Below are 19,465 nucleotides of genomic sequence, written 5' to 3' on the forward strand. Positions count from 1 at the left end.
ACAGACTGATTTCACTAACTATACCCTTCACATAATTTAGAGATTAATGGACATATGCAAAAAAAAAAATAATTATAGAAGTGCATGTTTGTTGAATGTTCTCTTTTCTGGAAACAATATTTTCTCCTCATCTCAGCAGAATACCTGCTGTCAACTACTACTATGTGAGTTCCCTTTTTGATTGAGTAATGCAGTACAGGACAGAAGTTCCATTATAGTCAGCTGAAGACCTTCAAATTAACTGAAAAATATTTAGATCAAACCCACAAAAGTATTCTGCCATAAAATGTCTGGGTATACAAAAAACTTTTTTTTTTTTTTTTTTTTTTTTTTCCCGTGTGTAATTTTTAACAGATGAGATATATTTCTGGGCCTTTTGGCTCAGTGAATATCTTTTCTTGCAAAAAAAGGAAAATGGAACATAGTTTATATATTAACTAGTAAGCTTAAACAGTGGAGGTACATTAGCTATGCTGAGATACCTTTTCCTGTGCACATACTTGTCTTTTAGATATGCAAGGATATCAGGATATTGGAACTGATTCACTCTGACTTGGAAAGAAAAATGGGGGTTAGGGGAGAGATTTCCGAGGGAGGTGTGCATCATATTCCCATTGAAAGTCATTACAAGTTAGGCACTTAATTTTCCTTAACCCCGCAGCTCACCTGGCAGAAATGAAAGCACATTTCACTTTACCACAAAATCTTAAGATAGCTCAAAATGTTATTTGAGCTAATATAGCCAGCCCCAGAGTGCAGAAACTCCCCTATCTACCCCATCCCTTAGCTAACCTGTGGTGACAGTAACCTCCAGATGGTGGATAATAACAAACACCCAAGAGCAATTAGAGTTTCTAGCATTGCAGCTGGATTCGGAATAGGCCATCCCCCCACCCTCTAAGTGCAGCAGGCTGTGGCAAAGCCACAGTACTGTTAATCTTTACTTCAGTTAAACAGTCCTCGGTCTTTCCACAAACTAACACAGAACAAATTACACCCAAGGCTCTCAAATCATGTTATAATCATTACATACAGAAATGGACATTGTTAACAGCCCACATTTTACTGCAGGGAGAATATAGAGGCATCAAATAGTGATCTGTCTAAGATCAGACAGGAAGACTGAGACAGAGACAGTATTAAAACCTGCCAGTCCTGTGTTTACAGCTACAAGCCTATCTTTCCCTTGCATATCTTGTGTTTTGTCAAAAAGACATACTTAAATGTGCTCCACTTCTTTTTTGTATTTTTTTATACCAAGAAAATCATCAATGCTGCCTCAAAGTAATTTTCCCATTTCGTCTTTAAGACTCACATTTGAATCCAGTGACCGACTCGAGTTATGGTGGTTAATTTGCAGTGATGAGAAAGTCTCTCTCCTAAAACAAAATTACTTATACAGCTCTTTATGACTTTCAAGAATTCAAAGGCTTGAATTTTCATTCCTGATCACTGAATTGTAAACACTAGGTAAGAAAATAATTCTTAATCTCTCCTAGTCTTCTGTTCCACTATTAAGGCAAAAGAGTTTTCTTAGTACCTGATCTAGGGTATGACAAGTCTGGAGGTGGCTAAGTCCTTTATGCTTTTTAGTAAGTGAATGCTGGTGCCTCAGCTAAAACCAGTCCTTGTGTCTACCAGGTGCTGTTGCTACTACATAGTTTAAAAACACTGGCAAAAAAGGACAATGGACAGTATGACAAAGAAATGCCAGATGCTGAAATAGATGGACCAAAAAAGCATAAAACAGTTTTTTTAAAACTGCCTTGGCCTCCCTTAAGAGAACAACCAGATCTCCATGCTTTTGTGAGGGTAATTGCAGACGTCTGTCTGGTCTGGTCTTTTGTTACTATCACTACTGTTTACCTGGAGAGGGCTCTTTAATCTTTCAGACAGAGGCATAATGAAACCCAGCGGCTGTAAGTAAAACTGGGAAAATTCAGTTTACAACCAAGGATTTTTTTAATATTTTTTTTTTAAGTGAGAGATGAGCTATTACTCAAAGACAGAATTGTTTTGAGTTTCTTAGAGTCTAAAAGGAAGATTGGCTATCTTTCTTTCTGTTCCACAGTAATTCAAAGAAAAGCAAGAAGTATGATACAAGAGCATGAAATTCAAGGGCCCATATGTATAGAGATAAGATTTGACACCACAGTCTCTTGTGCCTTATAAATTAAAAACTTGTTTGTCTTTGTAAAGGCAAACTTTGTAAATTCCTGCTATAATTGTGCTTAGAGATAGGAGGAGGAGGAACAAATAAAACAGCATTACTACAGAATGGCTGAGCAGCACTCAGCTCAGGAGAACGTGGAGACATGGTTACCTAGTTTGCAGCTTTGCTAAATACTCATTAAGATCTGATAACAAGTTACCCCTAGAGAGAAGGGCCAACACAATAAGGGACCTTTCTCATTTGAGGTGCTGCACTGCAGGATAAAAGCTACTGTGCCATTGTCCCTGTTTAATCACAATGTAGAGCAGCAGCAGTTGGGGAACCCAAGAGGGAAAAGAGATAGGCTCTAGGCAATGTTGAAAGGATTGACACTTTCCAATTGATTTTTTGCAGAGCTGATTAGCTGTGGCTGGATGTTTGCACTTCAGGTTAGAAAACCCATTTGTGAGTTTGAAGGGTGTGTAATAAAGGTGTGAGTCAGCAGAGTATGGATGTTTATTCTTAGCTTCATATGTTTAAAATAGAATAAAAGGTTCCTGCCTATGGTTTGGGCAGCCTATTCCGTAAACCAAGGATCACAACATCAACTCTTGTCCCTGGCTATCTCAGGCCATGCAGCCTCACGTATGGCCCTCACAAAAAGAGAATAAAAGAAGCCTTCCAGCCTGCCTGGAGGGTCCAAAGTGAGAGCACTTTGCCTCTTGTCCCTGATCAAATGACAAATTCTTATTTCAGGGCTTTTTATACTCTATTTCTTACTCCAGTTTGGTTTTTTCTTTCTTTCTTCTTTCCACTCCAGCGCTCTTTACTTTTATTATAGTGCTTTTTCTATGTTTTGTTTGTTTGTTTTGAAATCAGATGCCACTGTCTTTTATTCTCAGTTTGCCTTTTGAGTACTCAATTGCTTCTGAATCTTGAAATGTTCTTAGTCCTTTTTGGTCCATTCATTTCCAGAAGTTGTTCAGCTGCACAAAACTGTGTTTTAACTTCTCTTAGTGTCATTCGTTTATAGGGTATATCTTGGCACTCCTACTTTTGAGAGTAAGAAAGATCACTGACATTTTGATACTCCCAAGAAACAGAAAGATAGCATCCACTTGTTTTGTTTTGGTTTTTTCCTAGGTGTGTTTTTATTCCTCCTATAGTTCTTGATATCAGGACATCTTTTCTGCAGTTAACACTGCTGTTACTGAACACTTGTATCTGGCATCTAGCTTTTTTCTCCATTTGCAGTGGGTGCAATTTTAGCAATTTTTTTAATTTTTTTGAATCTGATGGAATTTTTTGGTAAAAACCCCAGGGTTGGACCTAAGAATCAGCACTTAGGTTAAAGGGAGGGGACATTAATTTTTACCTTTCCCCTGGTATACTCTGAGATGGTTATCTTAATAAAGTCTTTCATTTGCATTTTGATAGTCCAAGTATTGGATCCTTGTACCCTTTACATTTTTTTTTTAAATTTTTTACTGAGTTTTTCTTCTAATATTCCTAATTCCATGCAATCAGGGCTGATACAGTTTCCTTAAAAAAAGGAGCTTGCCAGTATGAGCTTTATATAAAACATAGTCTGTTATGTATTATTATATGAATAGGATCATTCAGTTGAATGAAGCTGGGTGTAAAGTATCTCTGGTTCCGCTATACATCCTCTTATAAACAAAACCCAAAAAAGTAAGCACAATGCAAATAGGATATAGTATATTTTTCAATAGCCCCAAAGAAATCGACACCCCAAAATGCAGAAATTTTGTATAAATTCAGGAATTCTTCAGTGCTCTATTTCATTAGTTTACTACAGATTTAATGATTGCATGCCTCATTTCAGTGCTGAATCTTATCCTTTCTTGCTGACCAGAATATCATACAAGAAGAAAAGGATGCTCTTCAAAGTGGAAGGAATAGAAACAGGATAAAAGTACAATGTTCTTGAAATAAGAGTTATTAGAAAAATCTAATACACAATGAATGGTCGTAAATTAGAAACAGCAAGAGAAGGAGAGAAATTTGGACATTTTAGTCAGTCATGGGATGACAGGAAGAAGCTAGTTCGATACAGCAATGAAAATGGCAAATGTTTGTACTCATTTCTAATAGAAATAGGAAAATATTAACATCACTGTTCAAAGACCTGTGTCCATTCATACAGAAGGAAGGCCAACTGAAATGCAGCAATTACAGAAAAATGACTGGGATCATCAGCCCTTCATATCTGGCCTTTTCTTCACTGGCTCTTTTTGGAATCCACTTGATTTGAAAATGAGAGATGGGTTGTAAACAGGATTCCAGCTGAGGACTCAGAAGTGCTTATTTTGCAAGTGAAGACTGTATATAGGCTGGTAGCCTAGCAAAGAAAAAGTAATGAGAGCATATGGGATTATTATCTATAAATGTTGGATGAGGAAGAATGTATGTATGTGGGAGGATGTTATTAAGACAGAAAAACAATGCTGGCACAAGAACAGCATCTCTAATCTGGAAAACAAGATGCCTCCTAATCACCAGAGCAGTGATTTTTTTCAAATAGGAACAGTGTACCTGTTGCACCTTTTTCTTCACTAGGCATAGTGGGAAGCAAGCAAACTGCATTAACAAACTGAAACACTCAGGAATCAGTCACACTGAGCCATATTCAGGTTTACTCTGTTAACTACAGTACCGTAACTATACTTATGTAGTAAACTAATCACTTAACTAATTTAAGTATTCTATAAACTGTGACATCTTTAAGTTCAAGAAAGTGACGAACAACAAAGACTACTGATTGCTTAGGACAGCAGATCTCAGGTTACTGAGAAGACAGAAGTGAGAACCTACTTTAAGTGCCTTTTGTAGCAGTCTAACAGCCCCTTTGTGGAAGTACTGTTTCTGACAGCTGCACATCTGGAATCATGGTGCTGTGATCTGGTAAGGCTGCTGCGTCTGTTTGCAAATTTTTGTGTTTGTTTTATGTTCTTTGAAAATGACAGTGCTTGAATCTTCAAATTATGGCTCTCCAGTTCTTTTGAGGATGTAAAGTATAAATCTTCATATAAACTTCAAAATACTTCATATAAGAATGGAAAGGAATCACCTCTTTTAATTTCTCTAAACACCAAGAAAAGTTGGAAGCACTTTGGTAACATCTTTCTCCCATTGTCTTCCAAATTCTTCTTTAGCATCTATCCTCCAGTTTTTAACAAGAAATTTAAGCTACATTTTTGAAATTGTGGTCCCTAAGGGTAGATACCTAAGTCTTGACATAACCTTCCAGATATCTGACCTGAGCAGATAACTAGCTTCAGTGCTCTAACCTCTATCTCTCTCCATTGGCCACCTGTAAATAATTTTTAAATCCATTAACTGCTTTCCATTAAATTTTATGGAGGACTAAAGGTGTCAAAACCATTTATTTTATATACAGTTTGGAAGAACAGTAGCTGCATAAGGCAAATAAACCTACATTGTGCCTTGACTGTTTGGTCAGCTGGCTGTTCAATAAATACACATATAAGCCACCACCAACCACAGCCCATGCTTTCTCTTCTCCAGCCAGTATTTAGGGAACACAAGAAGTAGCAGCATTTTGCAGCCAAGAGGTTTTGTGGACACAGGCTGGAGCAAGAAGAATAAAATACCATGCAGTGGGCTAAGTGATATGGGGGATATCAGGATGCTTTGCCTTAGGGATGAGTCAGATAGAAGTTATGTGGACCCTGAAAGGAACCGGAGCTTAGCATAATTGAGGCCATAAGAACATGGCGCACACGTCCATAGGAAACCTGTCATTTCTGGTGATGCTGGATCTTCCTTTTTAGAAGGAAGGATCTTTTATGGCTTAAAATAAATTATTTGTGTAGATATTTGCCCTGATGATACATGATATAGTGTGTGTATATGGTAAGTATATAGAACACATATATAGTGTTTGGGGGGTATTTTTTGTGCATTAAGAAGTAATCCATACTTAAACATCAACAAAATATACATGAATACTTGTGGAAGGATATTTACAAAATAAGGGACATGTGAACAATCCAGCCTTTTCAGAGAGCCTGGGCTGGGACGCACCGGAACTGCGGAAAGCATAAACAACTTCCGGTGCAGAGGGCATGAACATCTTGCAGGTGCAGAAGAAGAGACAGCCGCCATTAATGACGCGGTTTTAATTCCTGAAGAAGATGGGTGTGAACATCTGTGAACGTGACTTGAACATGACTCGCAATATGGCCAATCGGGTTGGACTATGGGCCGATTATTTGCGATGAAGCCAATCAGTATTTATTGGGTGTGGTCGAGGGTTATAAATTGCACTGGAAACACGGAAATAAAGGTTCACTTGTTAGATCACATTGATCGTGCCAGTGTCCTCACGCAGCTCCCGCAAATACTTATTACCTAATGTGCAAAAACAATGCCATTTTCCTTTTAACACCGACTCACCAAGTGGAGAAAAAACTTTGGTGCTGATTGTTCGATTATATTAATAGCGTTGATTTTATGATATTAACTGAAGAGGTTGGTTAATGCTATAGGGATACAGAGCACCAGAAGAGACAGAGAAGAGTGCAAGGTTGTTATAGTGTCTGCAATATCATAGTATTAGCAGTTTCATTTTAAGTGCTTTAGTTTTTCTGGACGCTGTAGCATCGCACTGTGTAACCTCAAGCATACGGGTGGTTGAATTTGTTCATTACTAGACAGGACTCTGCTGTTTGGATCTATTCAATTTGGAGCAAAATCATGTGCTATGAATACCGCCAAGAGAAAACCCATAATTCTCTTTGTTAGCTACCTACTTACTGCCTGCTTACTATTTTAATAATTGGTCTCTATTTCATTATTGTGTTAGGAGACAAAAATGTGACCACAGCAACCCCAGAATAGCAAGATCTTCCTATAAATACAAACAAATAATAAGACACAACAGGCAGCTTATTTCTGGATAATTGTAGGTTGACAGTTCAGTGTGTATATCTCAAGATATATTGATTTTGATCTTTGCAGAGGTTTGGTAACCGCTCTGAAATTCAGCAAGTAGGGTGTTATATTCACAACAGGAAACAGAACTTGGTCCGCAGGGTGGATGGAAAACCATCTTACCCACCGAATTGCCAGGTATCGTAACCAGCAATATGACATTAATGGGAGCTATACTACAATTTACACCCATCTTACATAACCTAAAGCCACTTCTTAAATGGGATTAACTATGCTGTTTAAATCAGTGTTATAGAGTGAGGTAGAGGAGGGATGTTATTTCATTCTGGAGAATATTCACGGCCTGCAATTTCAATTTTTTTTTAATTACCACAGCTATAAAAGTACATTTTCAGTACAACCTTGTAACAAATGTGTGCTAGAAAGCCACTTCTCTGTAATGTATTCCATTTAAACACAAAAAAAAGTTAGCACGTAGCCTTAACCTATTAAAATATATGGGATCTCACTTTCGTTATACAGTTTTGATACTGCTGTTTCATACAGTTTCATATCAAGGTGAATTTGGCAGGGTTAGAAAAGGGCCCTGAGGCACCACCAGCCCTGAGTGTCCCTGCCCAGGCCCAGGGCTACCCCCATGTGCCCAGGGCCCCTCGTCAGCCCCATGGACCATCAGCCCCGGCCGCTCTCCAGCTCCCCACAGCCTTGCCCTGCCCGGCCACAGGCCCCACTGAGCTGGGCCCACCCACTGGCCCACAACCCGGCCCGGCCTTGGCCTGTCCCCATCCCCAGGGAGATGCCCAATGCCCAGGGCTGGGGCAGACCCCGTGCCCCCCGACTGCCCTGCTCCTGGCTGGGGTGGTGGGACGGGCCCCGGCTGCCAGGCCCGGGCCTGACCCATCTGGCAAGCCGCCGTCCCTCACCTCTATTCAGACACACTAACACTGCTGCTTTTATAAGTGCTGCCGGCATTTGGAGTATAGCTCATGAATTAACAATTCCCGAGATGGGCAATAATGAATTGTACAACTTAATACCACCTGGATATGCTGTTTTCATGCCATTTCAGTTTAGAGTCTTATTGCAAAAGCACATGAAATAAGCCCTTAAATTTTTCCTACCTACTTTGCTGAAGTTAACTCCTATTTGTGTAGCACGGGTCCAACTCAATTTTTAAAATCCTGGTAAAAATTTCCTGAAACATTGTTTTAAAGTGAAGCAATGCTGCCTATTGCAGATGAACACAAATGCTGTAAATGTATTCACTCAGGGGAAAAAAAAAGAGAAAGCTCACACTACAAATAAGCACAGCTTTCACTTGCCTTTTCCTTTTTGTCATGCTGAAGGCACCCCATTGCCACCACCCTTGGTGCTTTCATAGGGCTCTGCCAGCAGTGCTGCAGAGAAGGAGATTACTCCAGATCATGGCTACTTTGAAAAAAAAAAAAACCTCTCCTTTTAAAGCATTTATGTTTGTGACAAGCAGAATGTCAAATACAGGCAGCTAACGCTGCAGTCCTGCATGCACTTTAAATGCCTATTCCTGGAGGCACGAAGCCTTCCCTGTTTTCAGGCAGCCATATTTGAATGTTTTGGGCCAGGACATTTGGGGTGGGGCACACGGAGAAGCAAGACAAGGGGTGGACAGTTTTTATCTGACTGTAAGTCATTAAAAGCAAACCAGATGGTTCACTTAACAGTGGTATTAAAGTAAAATGAGTGTAAGTATGCCTAGGGCATAGTAAAATGTTTAATTTGTCACTCATCCTCATCCTTAGCCAGTGATTGATGGACAATTTCACCAAAATGTCCAGATTAGATTCTGAATGAATCAATTTACTATAATATTAATACAGTGCAATTGCTGATGCATTTACTTTTTATTGCATAGACTTACTTCTTCACAATTTTACTTACCTTTGAGGTATTGCTCAGTTCAGTCACCAATTGAAATGAATGCTGTTGAGTAACACTGAGTTCCTAAGGAAATAAAAAAATCTACCTTTAAGTGGAGCCCTAAAAACCTGTGACTGAAGTAACTTTGTATTGGGGAATGGTAATATGGGTGGATAACAAATGGGTACAGCCCAACTGACATGAGCAATATGTCCCAAGGCATTTTATTCTATCCCATGACTGTCTGCCACGGTCCATTTATCTGTTCCATGACCAACTTTATGCAGAGGACAATGGACACGCTTTTACAACACAGGTTAGCACACAGAGTGAAGCTATAATATCTTGTACTGGATAGGATTGGCATCTGCAGTATAATTTATACACATATCTCATCACAGCAAACTTCCTTTGCAATGAAGTCTGAGTAAGTGAAAAATAACTTCAACTTAAAAGGGAGGGGAGGTGTTATTACTGCTCATTTCGTCCTCATAACCTAACAATGGTGTTAAGTTTTATACACAAACCCATCAACTATATTTCTAAGTGCATCTTGCCTCCAGGCCCTTCTTTGGTCTCAACTTGCACCATTTATTTCTCCTTTAATTTTATTCTCAATTTATTTTTTTTTAACCTGGTTACAATAGCAGTTTACCCCTTCATATAGGTCACACAGATAAAGTGTTGCTTCTAAGATAAACTGACACTTAAGAAAAAATAAAACAGATGATTGTCTTTGCCTGGATAAAACTTTCCTACCAAGAAAACGGTCAAGGACAGATAAAGTAATCTAAAATAACAAATCATTTTTTCAGATACTTTCCATACAAGTGAATGTTACAAATCTGTCATCTATGAGAAACTTTTCTAGAGATCTGCTTGTTTTTTCTATTATACAAAAACAATTTTTTTTTTTCTGAAAAGAAGGGAATAAAATCCAAACTATTTTGGCCCAGCTATTAAGCAGTTGATGCTGGTGATGTGATATAGGCCTAGGGAATATTTATTTTCAAAAGTTCTAAGGAAGAAATGTTTTACGATGGGAGTAGTGAAACACTGGAAGGTGATAGAAGCCCCATCCCTGGAAACATTGAAGATTAGGTTGGACGGAGCTCTGAGCAACCCGATTGAGCTAAAGATGTCTCTGCTTATTGCAGGGAGGTAGGAGTAGGTGACCTTTAAAGATCTCTTCCAGCCCAAACTATTCTACGGTTCTATGAAAGGTTAGTGCTAGAGATTGAGCCTTTAATGAAGATCACCTCATTTTCAATATTGATGAGTCATTGCACTGAGATATACTTTGTCTTGATATCCAAAGTCACAGCGGATTTTACGCAGGTGGATTAACTGTGGAGGAGGAGTGGAAATTTCATAAACTATGGACTTGAAAAAAATCATACAAGTTTTCATTTTTAGCTCTTTAGGTGGTCTGGCCTAGGTAAAGAGTATCATGGAAGACAACTCTCAGTGGTTCCAACACCTTTTCTAGCTTGACCTTTTTTGCCACATTGTTCATTGAAACCAGGTTTAATTAAAATGATGATAAAAATGAGTTTGGGAGTTCAGCCTGTAACAAGTCTCACAACAGCACTATTCCATGATTCATATGAATTGACAGTCTGTTACTGAGGACTGTTTTTGTCCCGATATGAAACAGACGAAGTTAAAGAGGCAAACAAAACTTGAATTTTTGATGTAAAACAATCATAAAAGAAATACAGTTTTAAAGGCAAAATTATTTTCATGCCTTTTCTGTTGCAGGTTGTCTTTGAGAAAAATTATACTCAAATACCCTATTGAAATTACTTCCTGCAGTAGACTTCTAGTCTGATTTCTTAACAGGCAGGTCTAACAGATATTCATCAGAGGCTGAAGTTCTATCTAGTAAATCATGTAATTCCTCTAGGCCTTATGGCCGAGTGTATCAGCCAACTGAATGGGACTCAGGAGACTCGAACTCTATTCCAGTTTCCAAGACTAGCTTTTTGAGAAACTTCAAGTTTTTATGCTTTGTTAATCAAAAAAACCTGGAGTAAATGATATTTACTGCTTTGTGAAAGGTTTTGAAATCTGCTTATGAAGAATGCTGCATACAAGCTACTTACTGGTATTCTTGTTATCAAGAAAAAGGGCTCTGTGCAAAATTACATGGAATGCCCATTTTCTCCCTGGAGGAGAAAATTAAGAAGAGTGCCTCAGCATGTCTGCTAACAATTAACCGTGCTACAGTTTTGATATTTTGTATTATTGGACATTTTTTGTATGTGTGGTGACAAAGAGTTTTGCCCTTAAAGGCAGACATGTTGCATGGAGCATGCTTTCTGTAGAGACCATAAGCATAAACGCACATAGTGGAGCACTGTGCCACCAAGTGGATTGTCACTAGGCTGCCAGCAAAGCACTGATCTGGGCAGAAAGTTGGAGGAAACCCAAAACATTGATCAGATGGTCATGCTGGAGGCTGCCCTTCCAGCATGGTAGGGGCATAGCCAGGCATTGGTAAACTCTCTGTGAAAATTTTCTATATTCTTTCAACCTACAAATCTTTCTCTTCCACAAACCATGCCATCCAGCAATGCTAAGTACTTTGTCACATAGTCAACTAGGTATTTTTTTTCTAACTTGTATGCAGGGCAACAAAGGCAAAGAGCTGCTTAAGAAGGTCCAGCTCTCCTGACTCATACGCATGTCTTTTCTATAAAATCAACAATTTCCAGGAATCTGCTACCTAATAGATTCATTTTTTTCCCGTGAGTTTCATCACCTATGTTCTGACTTTAGAAGCCATTTTAGTGTTTCATTTTATAAATATTTATTTTCTGTACTGCAACAACAGAATATATTGTAGTTGATTAGCCTTGATTTTAAGGCCTGGGGGATAAATAAGCCTTTATCAAAAGATCAGCCATGAGAGTATGATTTAATTGGTTGTAACTTGTGTGTGTTAAGCAGCATTTCAAAAGGCGTGGAAATCTCCTGGGAAAGAAAAGATGATGGTTTGGGCATCTCATGCTTTGTATGCTAATTACCATCATTCTCTTATTTCCCATGCCCCCACCAAGTTTCAAGTTGGTCCATGTCCCTTTGGATAAGGCAACTGATCTCTTCATTGTCAGTGCTGTAATGGTCTAGTATGCCTGCCTTCCTCTGCTCTTAGTTTGCCACGTCTGTGAATGCATGTATTTACCTGCTATTTATGTATGTATTTAGTATGTTACTATATTGTGCACTGTGCGATACATTACATAATGTCCACAGGTGTAAGAGCAGAGCACATGGATTTTAAACTCAAGAAGTGGTTGGCCTGGCCACTTTTTAAGTCTTTGCTCACTGCAATTCCTGAACCCAATGTTTTTCCACTGTAAGATCTCACTGTCCTACATATTCCTACGATTCTGCCTAAGCCACTAGCATTTAGATCTGATTGATGTGTATTTAGCTTGGGAAAGTGATCTGCAACTTCAGTTCATGGGTTTCCTCAGGCAATTTCTTATAATATTGCAGACCATTTCAATTCTGACATCAAGACACAACTCTATCATTTCCCTGCTTCTACTGTGGCGTCAGCTCATTTCCCAAAAGCAGTGTACAGCCTTTTGGCTGAGTATTAATAGTAGCAAAGCATGTATCATGAATTGTGTTCCAATTATTTATTTTCCCTTCTGTTTTTTTATTCCCATTTCACCACCAGCTGCATTCAGACCAGGATAAAGGAGATGGATCACTTAAGTACATCCTTTCTGGAGATGGAGCAGGAGACCTCTTCATTATCAATGAAAACACTGGTGACATCCAGGCCACAAAGAGGCTAGACAGAGAAGAAAAGCCCGTATACATACTCCGTGCCCAGGCTATAAACAGAAGGACTGGAAGACCAGTGGAACCAGAATCTGAGTTCATCATTAAGATCCATGATATCAATGACAATGAGCCAATGTTTACAAAAGACGTTTACAATGCCAGCATTCCTGAAATGTCAGATGTTGGTAGGTGCTACCAGTGTCTATTCTGGGTTCTTTCTGTGGAGTTAATGAAAGGTGAAGTTTACAGGCACTGAATACAGACATCCACTGTTTGAGTTTGGAGTAAAAGCACTTCAGCCATTTAAAAAAAAAATAACCTAACTCCAGGAAAACGGTGACAACGGTTCACTGGAATCAGAGGTGTCAGCTGAGTGAAACCGGCTGCCTCTGTTGTATGAAAAAAACCATGAATTAATACAATCTAGTTTAGCTCACAGTGAAAGTGAGCTGAGCTAAGCTGTGTTACACAACACCTGTGAGGAGTTTAATATGATTCGTTATCATGGCGTAATAGCAATGTAATAATATGGTAATCCATAGTCACTTAAGCGTGTCCATACCACCGGTAGATCTGTTCAGCAACCCTTCTTTAGTTCAGGAAGGTTAAAAAAAGAAAAAGGAAAAGGGCAGGTACAGAGATGGTTGTACATACTTCAGGAGCAAAAACTGTCACCTGAGTCAATGAATCCTTGATTCTGAGATATGCCATTGACTTCCTATGACCTTTGCTGCTCTTTTCATGCAAAAAAAAAAAAGAGCTCCAAAGTCCATTGAAGTCCACTGAAATCTTTCTATTGTATCAAGCTGTAAGAATCAATCAAGAAAAGAAAAGAAAAGAACTTACTTGAAAAATTATTTTAAGATTGGGTCTTTTCCAAAGAAGTTGACAGGTTTTGATTCTTTGTCTCTGATTCTTAGGGAGGTCATTTTGATTTCTTTGTCAGAGAGCGATGGATGGTTGGACTGCAAGAAGCACATTTCTAATCTGAAACAGTATCCAGGGAGAGAAGCATTAATTAATCATAATCAAGAATGAGATTAAAATAAAGCTCAAGTAATATGAAATAAAGACTTTGGGGCATACTCTCTCCTCTCATTCATGGGACTTGTCACATGGATGAGACCTCATCTGGTGAAGAGAGAACGTAATATTCACATTTTAATATGTGAAGTGAATACTTTATTCACAAATCTGTTTTAAATGCCAAAACCTAAGCTCATTTTTTATGTTTGTTAGCACTTTGCGTAGGATTCAACACCATTTCTTTCTCCAGAGGACACATGAAAAACCAGATTTACAGTCCTATGTCAAACACCTTACAAACATGAGTAAATGTGCAAAAGTATATTCTTGATGTAGATTCAAATTCTGAATGCCTTCAATATCTGGGGAAAGGTGTGTTTCTTGTTTCTTCATAAGAAATATAATGATCTACATATCCGACCAATAATCATGTATATTAATAAACTGAGAATAAGCCAACTATCATTTCGGTTTTGTATCTATGTTCTTCTACAAAAAAAAAAAAAACTTCTACAAAACAAGGATATCTCTAACTTTTTTTTTGCCACAAGTTTGACCTAAACATTAACTATGCCTTTTCTACATCATAAACTGTCTTGGCCATGAAAAAACCTGTGTATTTTTATTTTCTTTAATTTATTATTGCAGGTACCTTTGTTGTGCAAGTCACTGCAACTGATGCCGATGATCCTACATATGGGAACAGTGCTAAAGTCGTCTACAGCATTCTCCAGGGACAACCATATTTCTCTGTCGAATCTGAGACAGGTCAGGGGACCTTATCTGTCATTCTGTGACAATGTCTGTAATTCAAAATGACATGCTAAGCCAAGCTAGGACATATTAGACCAAAAACTTTGAAGAGATTACATCTTACTCAGTGCAAAATCTGACAAACTTAATAGACTAATACATCTGTAAACATGACACCTACATTATTTTAATCTTACCAGCAAAGTCTAATAAATACAATTAGTACTGGATGTGAACAAGTTTTCAATCATTTTTAACAAGCAGTGGGTACAGAGACTGCTGTGGATGCTTAAATTAAACCAAATAGGTTGGCTTTCAGATGAAAATGAGAAACAGGTGGGTGTGGAAAAAAGTGCTTAATCCTCGTAGGTCTTCATAATGGCTAAATTAAGACTGAGGGTTTGTTCAGGTGGGTTTTTTTCTTCTGCTTCTTCAAAACTTGTTTAAAGTAATTATCATTTCTGTACATCTGCAACATATCACTTTAATGCTAATTTTATGAAAGAAACCTTAATTAAGAATAATGATAGAAGAGGTATGCTAGAAGATCACAAATAGAATCCCAAACGTTGGAGTTCTGGTTTTGGAAGATGTTTAAATTATACACAGTGACTGGAATTTTTTATGGTCTGAATAGCTGACAGCTTTGGAACCTGTGCATGTAAAACACAGAATTCTGTCTGACTGAATCTGCTGTACCATTGACTGACTACACAGATAGTCTCTTCCCAAGATTTATAACAAAATTCTCCAACAAGAAACAAAGGATCTCAAGAAACACCTTAAGTGGGAACATCCACTGTGATAGGTTGCTGGAAGCTAGAGAAATTGGTTCTTCTCAGCATCCTTACAGGAACAGAATGGATTATTCCAGACAATTAATCATTCTTTCTTAAATAAATCTTAGACACTCAGGTAGGGAAAAGGAGAGAGAGATTAGATGTCTCAAAGAAAAACCTGAGGTCAAAAAATGTACATAATTCTGGAAAGAGGGAGAGCCAAGATCAAAGAGAGCTTCCCTTCAAGCATAAGGTATTAGATAATACAAGCAAGGATTTTTGCACTGATGCACTCATTCTGGCTTGGACAGTACACTATGTGCTCTTCTATCTAGAGTTATAATAAGGATAATGTAGCTGGGAGTTCACCAGTAATAATCTTTTAGCGAGATGGTTGTATGGGCACAGAGGGGAAGCAAGGTAAACCACAGGCTTGATCTTCCTGCCATGGAAATCAATTGCAAATCTCCTGGAGTGAAATAAGTCTCTGTCAAAGCTGCTGTGAATTTTGCCATGGATTTCAGTACTTGAATTTCACCCCTTTTGCCTACAAAGGAGTCAGCTCTTAGCCTTAAGAGACCCAGTGAAATTGCAAACGTTTTACTTCATGGTAAATCTGAATGATTGAATTTCGCTAGGACTTGGCCTGGTATTTGTGCCTTTGAAGAAGGAAGTGACTGGCAAAATCATTTCAATCAATGTATAAATAGTAATATATATACTTGGGCATGCTTGGATGCTCATAATTTTCTTAATTTCTTTTCTGCCATTTAATGTTGTTAAATGTAATGTTGCTGCCTCTTTAATGATGGCTTGCTGGTTAGGTGTTTGGTGGGTTTTTTTGCCATGTCTATCAAAATAAAATATTGACAGAATAAGAGAGAAAAGATGGAGCACATTATAACGAACAAAGAGCCTTTTTCCAGTTCAGTGAGAGACTTTAGTATGGAACTGAAAGAGGGTAAATAGTTATGTAAAATAACACTGCTCACGGATAAGTAGAACATCTTTCTGGGGATGCCACTAATATTGTGTCTGTCACATAGGCAGCAGCCTGAGATATGATATGAGAAGTCTGTAATTTAATGAGCCATCTCATAACAGTAAATATTTGTACTGGGCAAAGTTTACTTATTACACAGAGAGTGGTTTGTTCTTTAGGCTGTGGGGTTTTTTTTTAATAAGAATTTCCACCAAAGTCAGTACCTTACTTGTGCTCCTCCTTTTTTCATGTTTTCAGGCATTATTAAAACTGCTTTGCTAAACATGGACCGTGAAAACAGGGAGCAATACCAAGTGGTCATCCAGGCTAAGGACATGGGAGGCCAGATGGGCGGATTATCAGGAACCACCACCGTGAACATCACACTGACTGACGTAAACGACAATCCACCTCGCTTCCCCCAGAGTACGGAACATTTACATTCTATGTCTTTACATTAAAATGGACAAAAATTGGTTGTTTTTTTTTTTTTTTTCACCTCAGGTATTATTTCTGCTATTGTGAACTTACTGAGTATCAAACTTCCTTTAAGAAACAAAAAGAGAACATATAAGCAAGCAATAGCATCATGCTAAGGTTAATTACAATAACTGGGAAAACAAATCTTTAATATTTTTACTCCAGTTGCAGTAGACAGTCTGAGAGGTGAATTAATGTACAGAAACAACATCTATTTTCCCTATCTGTTAAATAGCTTTGACCAATATAATCTATATTTCTTGTTCAATATTATTTCTACTAGACCTTGTGGTTTTAAGATATCTGTTCTAATCTAACATATTTAAGTTCTGAGATGTATTTATTTAAGTATGTAAAATGATCCCAAGAGCAATTCTATCAAAATGAGTATTTACATCCAGGAATCATTTGCCTCAATGGATTTTCCTATACACTTTGCATACAGAAACAAAGGCACATACATAAATATACCAGATGTTTCTGCCTGTTTTCCTTCCATTCTCTCAGATCATTTGGTAGATATCTGTGTGATATTTAAGGGAATCAGTTGAGCAAGATCTTTTGGAAAGTAACAGAAATTTGAGCATTCATGGCCATAAGTGATTCAAAGTGATTCAGCTTTCATCCACTTCTCTTTCCCTCTCTTTCCTTCCTTCTCTCTTTCCTTCCTCTCTCTCTTTTTCTACCTTTTTGCTTTGTCTAACCATTGCTTTGTGTGTGATGTGTGTGTATCACAGTGTCAGTGTGTGTCAAAGTCAAGAGCAGCTGTTAGAGAAAATAATTGCAGATACTATCAGACAAATCAGCAAGCTTTAGTGGTTAACTCACTGGGAAAGTTATTGGAAGCAACTCGTCATTTAAGTTCAAAGTCTGTTCTTAGCTATGGGCAAAGCGTTTCCATTTAAATTAGAGCAACTTAAGAGAAAATATAGCGCTCTTCCTCCAATGAGTTAATTATACATCTCTGGACATAAGTGTCTTCAATATAAAAGCCAAAGATACAGTTTCATAATGCCCACATTCCCCAAGTAGATTTTTTTTCAAAGGAGAATTCAATGTAGCACATTATTAATAGGCATTTGGGCTGGATGTGTTTTAGTGTTACTAAGCTGCATTGGCCTCTGGCAGTTCTTAATATTTGTCTTTTGACCTCAAGACATTTTTCATATACAATTTTGATGTGGGCAGCAGAGACCCTGATAATGTCTAGAAAGGGACATATGTTGCTAAAGATAACATGTTTGTAGGAAAACAAAAAGCCTATCCTTCACACTAGAAAATAGATAGAATAATAAGTTACCATTATCCACATGAAAGTAAGGCAGAAGCTGAAGGCTGTTGCCCCAGGAGGGGGCTCACTCACTAACTCGTCTGTGCATGCCAAGCATGGGCAGTGGGCTAAGACATGGTGTCCAAAGTACCATGAGATTGACTGACAAAATTTCCTTCTCTGCTGTAGGCACGTACCAATTCAGAGCTCCTGAGTCTATGGCACCTAACTCACCAGTTGGCAGGATAAAAGCTAATGATGCTGATGTGGATGAAAATGCAGAGATTGAATACAGCATCACTGAGGGGGATGGATATGACATGTTTGGAATTACCACAGACAAGGACACACAAGAAGGAATTATAACTGTCAAAAAGGTACTTATCCCAGCCTCTGAAATACCAGTCAAAACTTTATCTGGCACATATTTGTTTTATTTTTAGTGCAACATGTGTTGTTTCTTAATGTGAATGCTATCTATTAGGAATCTCTATATTATCTATGTAAAGTTTCTTTTATACAGGCAACTGGGGTCCTTTCTCTTATACCCACCTTTACCAAACAAATGCACATACTTTGAAGGACCAGAGAGAGTAAATAACCTAGGGAGTGGGACAGGACTGAGAAAAAATTCTACAGTCTGAACGTGTTTACAGAATAACTCAAGGAGGCACCACCATCCAACGGTCATTTTCTCCCAATGTTGTTTACAGGATTTGCTCACTTATTAGAATGTCTTAAGACCACAGAAATTATCAGTATCACATTGCCTACTTTGCCATATCAGAAGGTTTTGAATAGCTATAATGTATTATAGTACATAGACAAGTTTGTTTCTACTCAAATTTTGTAAAAATGTCATTAATAAATCCATCTGCATGCTTTTGCTTTAGAAAAAAAATCATCGTGCCTTGCTGGATCACAGTGGTCATCATCTATTAGGTTGCACATTGGCTGTCAGAAAAGGTTTGAGAAATATTGTTTACAGTTGGTTATCAGGCAAGCTTGATAAGGTTGGAGATATCATCCTCCATCAGTTCAAGTTCAGTCATCACTAGATAGACATTGTGTAGATTTTCTGAACGTGCACTTGCTTGTTGATATTAGTACAACACCTGTCATTACTTGTTTTTTAAGGGATGCCTTCCAGGGGCTGATTATGATATCAGTCTAACTCTGTTTGCATTTCTGTCTGTTGCTGACAGAAGCTGTGAATCTTCTATAACATAATGGAAAAATGGGGTGACTACTCTGTCCCCACATTTCTCTAAGTACTGTAACAGAGAGTTGCTAAATGTTGCTGCTTCATACGTTTCTTTAACAGAGTGTGATATAGTCATAGCCTGTCATAAAATCATGTTTTCTTTGATGGGTGGTCCTGAACATCC

General features: G+C 38.1%; 1 protein-coding gene across 3 annotated transcripts in view; it reads left to right on the plus strand.

The window, feature by feature from the left end:
- The window catches only part of LOC104351288 (cadherin-6), a 47,354-nt gene that overhangs the window by 11,680 nt on the left and 16,209 nt on the right, over nucleotides 1-19,465 (plus strand). For 2 of the 3 annotated variants that reach the window (XM_009957352.2, XM_086469093.1), the window contains exons 2-5: nucleotides 12,678-12,972; nucleotides 14,462-14,581; nucleotides 16,586-16,753; nucleotides 18,267-18,454. In XM_009957352.2, the coding sequence (XP_009955654.2) occupies nucleotides 12,678-12,972; nucleotides 14,462-14,581; nucleotides 16,586-16,753; nucleotides 18,267-18,454 (771 nt within the window). The remainder of the gene's footprint in view (nucleotides 1-12,677; nucleotides 12,973-14,461; nucleotides 14,582-16,585; nucleotides 16,754-18,266; nucleotides 18,455-19,465) is intronic. The other variant, XM_086469094.1, reaches the window with a different exon arrangement.

This window comes from Leptosomus discolor, chromosome 8, assembly GCF_034619465.1.
Source record: "Leptosomus discolor isolate bLepDis1 chromosome 8, bLepDis1.hap2, whole genome shotgun sequence".
Classification (NCBI taxonomy): Eukaryota; Metazoa; Chordata; class Aves; order Leptosomiformes; family Leptosomidae; genus Leptosomus; species Leptosomus discolor.